Source organism: Ailuropoda melanoleuca, chromosome 13 (assembly GCF_002007445.2).
Source record: "Ailuropoda melanoleuca isolate Jingjing chromosome 13, ASM200744v2, whole genome shotgun sequence".
In the NCBI taxonomy this organism is placed as follows: Eukaryota; Metazoa; Chordata; class Mammalia; order Carnivora; family Ursidae; genus Ailuropoda; species Ailuropoda melanoleuca.
This window is the reverse complement of record NC_048230.1, coordinates 30,875,169-30,882,472: the sequence shown is the minus strand read 5'-3', so window position 1 is coordinate 30,882,472 and position 7,304 is coordinate 30,875,169. Positions and strand designations below refer to the sequence as shown.

Sequence of the window (7,304 nt, the reverse complement as noted above, 5' to 3'; positions counted from 1 at the left end):
CACGCACACCAGGCCTGCTGCCGTACGACAGTCCCAGACTCTGGGATGAGGGACATCCCTGACCAGCAGATTCCTAGCTTCTACACCTGCAGCTCTAGGTAAGCCATCATGAAGCCGACATCCAAAACTGAAAGCAGTGAGAAGGTCCTAAATCTAGCATCAAGCCTACAAGTTCAGCTACCCTCCCTGAAAGACTAGGGCCCTCATCACTGCCCAAAGCTCTCCTAGCTAACTGCTAAATTTCAGACCTGGAAAGCTGCTTTCATTGCCGTCAGCCGATCTCCCATGGCTCCCGTGGAGGGCTTGTAGGCCTCATAATTGCTCATCACGTTGTTGTTGTTTCCTCGGTCCTTTAAAAAACAAAAACACACCCATGAGGACAGAATGAGCAGGAAAGCTCGCTGCCAGGACTGGCCTCAGATACTGGAAACAGGCGGGCACTGCAGTGGGAACAGGGTATTTATATTTTGTAGGAGAAGGTACAGTAATAATTCTGTTTTTATGAATGAACCCTAACCCCAAAATCATGATGCCCAAAGCCGATCACAGGGTTTTATTTACACACACAGACATAATGTTTACGTAATTCTGGAAGGCTCTCCGCTCACTGTGAAGAGGCCACGGGGCAGGATCTACATAGCACGTGTGTAGCCGCTGCCCGGCTCCAGCTCCAGCTCCGGAGCGCACGCACGCTGGGGTGGTGCAGCTGAAGACGGCGGCCACACGTGCGAGCGCTGCTGCCATCTGTGTCCCGTGCGCCCCCGTGAGACACACGGACGCAGATTCTCGATCAAAGACGCCAAGTTAATGGTAACGCTGCAGACACAGCCTGGCAGCTTGCTGCTTCAGTTTAGGAATTGAAGTGACAGGAGACAGGCAGCTAAGCGAGCCAGTAAGGGGGCGCCTGTGTTACCTGTTCTGTGAGAAAAGCTAGCTCCCCTCTCTGATGCAACTTCCCCCAGAGCGCAGGAAGCAGTCCAGAGTTTAGGTGCAAGATTTAGCTAGCATTTACACAGGGACCCTACGCCAGTGTCGTCCCGGCAGCAGACACTAGACCAGTGCTGGAGGGCTTTCTGCATCACCGGACCGGGGGGGGGGCACAAATTTGCATTTACAGCAGGTCCAGGGACCACAATTTGTGAACGAATGCTAATCTAGACTGACTTCCTGAGCATATCAAGTCACCAAGTACACAGGTGCTTCTTCAAGGGAAAGTCACAACATTCCCTTCTAGACGGGGTTCTGAGCTCACTGAGGCTTTCTCAGGTAGAGGAGGACAGTCGTAACATCCTCTGGGACTCAGGAGCAGCCCTGAGGGGCCTACTGCAGTCTGGACTCACCGTGTTCTCCGAGCCGAGGCCGGGCCGCTCCCTGTAGCCTAGGCCGCCTCCGCCAATGTTCAGCTTTTTGCCTTTTCCTCCTTTAAAGCGGGATTTCCGAAACCAGGCATTCTGCATTGGGCACAATTCAAAGTTAGGCCACGGAAGGAAGAGGAGCCCAAGGAGGAGGACATCATCACAAACGAAGTGGGAGGAAGCACGCAGTGGTTCATCCTTAGCCTATGTATTTCTGGCAACTGTTCACAGGAACCACAGACGAGCTGCTGCGGTGGAGTCTACTGCTCAGTCTACCGAATTTGTCCAGAGGCCCGGCTCCTTGCCCGAGGCTTCTGTTACTGCTGTTTCTCAGGGGCTCCAGGAAGGGGAGCAGGTAAACCTCGGATGCAGAGCACTTACTCGGGCCATTTCTAACTTCCTAGAGGAAAAGGAACTGACTTTCCATTTCTTAATCTCGACCTACTACTGGACATACAGTTTGGAGCTTGTAAGAGGGCTCAGAAGTGAAGGAAAAAGACCATGGGAAGTGAGGTTCACCAGAACTGGCTCTAGGGACAGACGTCTAGGACCGCGAGCCACATGACTGAACGTTTTATTTACTCATAGCCTGAAGTGTTCCTTGAACTTGATCACTGCCACTATGAATCAGATTTATTTACGTTCTTTTCAGAATGCAAACATCAATGGGAGCGGTAGCCCTTTAACAATCACACGTTACAATCTAAGTGAAGTACTTGAGAGCTAGGGCTGGTTTCAGAAAGGTACTGAACAGGGGAGCTGATCACACAGTCTGAGAGCACAGGAAGCCTAAGTCACAAAAAGAGACGTAGGAAAAAGCCAAAGACAAGACATATCCTGTTCGAAATGTAGTTTACGATGGGCTCTCTTACCCAGGAAACGGAAGGAAACATTCTACTCCTTCCTGCAAGACAGGTCTTCTACTCCTAGAACCCAGAGCATGGGCAGTAATACGACACTAAGTGCGGTACGGGGTGACTGTGCTGTGCGCTGCCTTACGAATCTAAACAAGACGTAACTCTCTACTATCAGAATGGGTATGCTGAACCCATGTGTGATCTGGGGACTACATATATTAAGATGACTCAGGATTTACCTCAGTAGAATGTCTAGCTTAGTTTTAGATAGGTAATCAATGTGGTTAATGGTCTGAGACCTAAGTCTATGAGAAATAAACACATCATATTTTCTTAAACACCACACATTTTTAGCCCCTCAAGGAGACGACTGGGAGAAAGTGCAGGAAGGGGAAAATAGCCATCTTTGAGATTAAACTTGCATGTGTCCTATGGGGCAAGCACGCGGAAATTTCAGAGAGACAGATTTTAGCACAAAGAAAGGAATAAGCTTTTCAAAGCGATGTTGATGAAAGGAGGTAAGAAGACAGACCAGATAAATTTTAACATCCTGCAGTACGGTCCGTACCTCCTCAGCACTGCCCCCCACCCATGGCCGAGACTTTTCTGTCATGTGTCTATGTCAGCTCCTCAGGCTTGTTGGGTTTTTTTACTTAGTTTTAGAACCTGGAGCCATCTGAAGCGTACTCAGCCCCTCACCTGCATCGCCAGATCTAGGAGTTCCTTGGAAACATGCTGATTGGCTCCTTCCAAGTTCCGGACAAGGTCACCAGCAAAATTGCTGTCCTTGGGGGTCAGTAAGGTATAGGCCACGCCTTTCTCACCCGCTCGTCCTGTGCGGCCAATCCTGTGAGTGTGAGTATCAATGTCTCGTGCCACATCATAGTTAATGACGGTCTTAATTGAAGGAATGTCCAGACCACGAGCTGAAATAAAAACCACCAAATTCTTTTATCCTTCAGCAGGAGTCAAAAAACCAAAGTAACCCAAAATGCTAGCCCTCTAAGAACCCACATTCCTCTTACCTAGGCAAAGTGCATGGTTTGGTGAGTTAATAAGATACAAGCATTTAAGTTACCACTCTAGAGCAAATGCCACTATTGTCAATTCTGATTGCTAGGCTGTCTAGCGTCAGGGACACAGGCCTTCTGCCATCAATAGCCTGCCATGGCCTCTCTCTTACACCAGGAATATGTAAAATAATGAAAGCCAGCATCAAATTGGCTTGAAGCTTAGAAATTATCTCCTTTTTGGGGAGAAAATACCAGTTTTTAAGGGTCACTATTAAAACTGAGAATAAAGCCAAAAATCATACTTCAAAAAACTTTTCGATCTTGAGTGACCAATCAATGTAAGACACACAAGACATGGCCTATGATGGAACTGGTTCAATTTTGTCCCCTGAGCATCTTCTAACTGCAGGGATTCTTTTTTTCAAAGAGAAACATTAAGTGAAAGTGGTACCCAGAGCTCCAGGTTGTGTTCACTACGGTCTGAGCTGCTTGCTCCATTTGGGGTGGCCGGCCAGGCCAGCAGAGCACCTCCGGTCAGCCTGCTCAGTATTCTACTCTTACAGGGCAACCCAGAGCACCCTTACAGCGCAGGGCCGTGAGGTCACCGGGGAAAATCATACTCTACCTGCAACATCTGTGGCCACCAGGACTGGGATGTCCTTTTTCTTAAAGTCTGAAATGACCTTGTTTCTTTCACTCTGATCCATATCCCCATGAAGCAGCCCAAGATTATGACCCTCCTGCTTAAGGTTATTGGCTAGCTCTTCAGCATTGGCTTTTTTAGTAACGAACAGGAGGACACTTCCTGAAGAGGTAAATTCCACCAGACGCCGGGTAAGCCAGTTCCATTTACTAGGCCCAGAATGGAGAATTTCCACAATCTGTGTCACATCCTCATTCGCCTGAAAAGGAAGAAACAGATGACTGTGACATCTGTGCCAAAAGGCACCTGAACAAGGACCAGACATCACACTCTCCACTTGCGTAGAGAAGAACCTTAAACAGTCCCTCTTCTCCTCGGGCCTTCTTTCAGCAAGTCAAGCGCAGCTTGAAACCTACATCCTTTCTCAAATGACTGTGCTCTACCTAACTATTCATAAGTCCCAATACTTTGCAATTTATTCCTAATAAATTAAGCTCCTTTTCTGTCCTTCCCACTCACTGCTCCTAGTACAATTCATACACATATAAAAGGCACTCGAAAATGAAAAGCAGGCAATGTCAGGACACCAACTAACTGCACAGAACTTTCTTTAACAATAAACATGGCGAGCAACTTCAGGAATTCCCAAGGCAGCCAAATTTTCCACATAGGACATATGCAAAGGTAAATAATTTCACCAGGCCTTTCATGTCATCCCACCCTTCCTGAAATCATTTAAAATGTCTGTTCCATCTTATCTTCCAGGCAAAGCCTGCTTTTTCCCCCCCAAAAGTTTTTTTAATGTAAAATTTTAAACATTCCAAAAAAATGAACATAATCACCTCCTATGTACCCATCACCCAGCTTCAACAATCATCCGTATTTTGACAATCCAGTTGTCTCATCTATCCTAACCTTGTATTTTTTAAAACAAATCCGAATTACATTGCCTTATCTGTAAATACATAACAGTAACGTGTTTTTCCTCTCAATAATGAGAAACTAATTCCATGTCTCCAAAGTATGAGAAACAGCCCACTGGAGTCCCATCTAGCCCTGCTTATTAGGGTTACCTCTCCAATGTCTCCCTGCACCACACGGATAGGGTCGATCAGGATGTCTCTGGCCAGTTTTTCAATCTTTTTCCGAAAAGTTGCACTGAATAAAAGAGCTAAAAGGTAAAGTATATTCTGTTAAAGAAACAGTGTGACTTCGTTTTTGAATACCCACTGAGCCTCCTACTGACACTCAGAATTATTCAGTTTTATAAAATAAACCTACTTGAACTTTAGTTTCAAACTTGATTCACTAAGGAGAAAAGCATTTTCCTTTTTCTATTTTTATACATTTTCAGTTAAGACAGGGACTGTCAGTACAGTTCAAAACGGCTCCTGACTTCCAATCAGAAGCCCTGCACTGTGCTTTAACTCCACATATTGATAAAACCGTGTAACTTGGGACACATCATTTAATTCTCAGGCTTGGATTATCATCTACAAACACAAGTGAGTTATATCTGATGATCTCTAAGGTTCTGTGCAGCTCCAACTTTTTATCTCCTCCTCTGTGATTCTCAGCAGCACACACATGATCGTTTTTGCTGCCATACTGTGAGTGCTTATAAAATACATGGGTGTTTATTCTGAATACAAATGTGACTTAAGAAAACTTCTTCATACATACTCTGTCTGTCAGGACGGACATGACTTGCTATGGATCGCACCTGGTACTCTGAAAGAAGTAAAACAGTAAAATTAACATATAACTCCACAGTATGGTTTGGGATGCCTGGGAAAAAGTCATTTTATAGTAAAAATTTTCATATGAGAAGTTATAACTATTAAGGGAAATGTGAACCTTCTAGGCCTATCATTCAGTATGAAACCCAGAAATCCTTTCCCCTCCACCCAGCTAAGTGGGGCACAGTGGCGTTTCAATCAATAAAGATGGGTTATTCAGAATTTCCACATAGCTGGCTAAGTTGGGAGGACAGGAAAGCGGAGGGCCTTGAATGAATGATATGGCACCTACTACCTAAGAACACAGACCTTGACCTCCACAATCAAAGGCATACGAATAAAAATAAAACATAGAGAAAATATTCCCCCTATATACAAAGGCGCTTTCAAAATGTCTACCCAGTCAAGCCTAACATACTCCGAGAGAATGCCTAAAAATAGTTAATGGCTCAGCTATATCTCTACGGTCTAATCCTATACAGGAGTATTTTTAGCATCCTTCATACAGAAAAAAATGCTAAGTCTAGAAAGACAAGAAAAAACCGAGTATCCTGAGGATGGGGACAGAAGAAACTGGTATTAAAGGCATACCAAATCCCATGTCAAACATGCGATCTGCTTCATCAAATACAAGGTAAGAGACTCTTTGAAGATTGGTAGCTTTCTTCTTCACATGATCAATTAGTCGACCCTATGAGATCCAAAAAGTGAATAGTAAGTATAATTAAAGGCATTTACAAGAACTTCTAGAACTGTACTCCCGGCAAAAGTCCTAACACTCCAGCAGCAGACTGTAACAGACGCTGGGTCTGACAGACTTGGACTTTATGCACTACAGAGCATAAAAGAACAGAAAATTTGAAAACTTAGTTGTGGGAACATGACCAGAATGATTTTGTGGGGCATTCTAAAACAACCTAATTTAAAACCTTATTGATGGGTTTTAACGTTTAGACTATACTCTTTTAGGAACTATGACCAAACTCCATATTGTACGGTCCATAGACCATCTTCTGATTCTTGATGCTCTCAAGTAACCACAGATCCATTTTCTAGAAAAGCATTAAAAAAATCTGAAACAGAGGGAAATCTGTAGCTACTAATATACATGTCAGAGAATCTTAATGGACTGCTATTCTGGCCAATCAAAATTAAACCAAAGCCACTGGCTGTGATTTACCAGAGTACGCTCGACCCTGCTTTACCACATTTTAGAGGGCATTCCATTCAACAACTAACCCTTTTTCCATACCACGAGTGGCTAAGAAGCCATTTGAACCAAGACATACTTACTGGGGTACACACAACAATCTCTGCCCCCTCCTGAAGGGCCTTGGCCTGCTCCCACATGCTCCCTCCTCCGTACACGGCGACTGATCGAAGATTATATGCTTTCCCAAACCGCTTACATTCTGCATGGATCTGCAAAGTTGTTGACATAACGACATGAGCAAACCAGGACACTGACCGATACCCAAAAGGGAGTTCTAAAAAAACCCAGAGAATGTGATGTCACAGAAAGTCAAAAAGCTAGATAATGCTTTAAAATCACATTTTTATTCATAAAGTAAATGAACAGAGCAGCACTGTCACACCCCAACAGGCAACCTTGTCTTATTTTTTTTTTTTTTTAACTTTTCTTCCTGACCTTGTCATTGCCTTTTTACCCCAAGCAAAATGAATTAACCCAAGAAGAA

General features: G+C 44.5%; 1 protein-coding gene across 5 annotated transcripts in view; it reads right to left on the bottom strand.

Annotated features, from left to right (window-relative positions):
- Positions 1-7,304, bottom strand: part of DDX42 (DEAD-box helicase 42) — a 36,682-nt gene that overhangs the window by 2,089 nt on the left and 27,289 nt on the right. For all 5 annotated transcript variants that reach the window (XM_019805187.2, XM_034640994.1, XM_002924516.4 and 2 more), the window contains 8 exons: positions 6,901-7,029; positions 6,199-6,298; positions 5,552-5,599; positions 4,942-5,039; positions 3,851-4,127; positions 2,912-3,138; positions 1,341-1,451; positions 249-350 (listed from right to left, as the gene is read on the bottom strand). In XM_019805187.2, the coding sequence (XP_019660746.1) occupies positions 249-350; positions 1,341-1,451; positions 2,912-3,138; positions 3,851-4,127; positions 4,942-5,039; positions 5,552-5,599; positions 6,199-6,298; positions 6,901-7,029 (1,092 nt within the window). The remainder of the gene's footprint in view (positions 1-248; positions 351-1,340; positions 1,452-2,911; positions 3,139-3,850; positions 4,128-4,941; positions 5,040-5,551; positions 5,600-6,198; positions 6,299-6,900; positions 7,030-7,304) is intronic.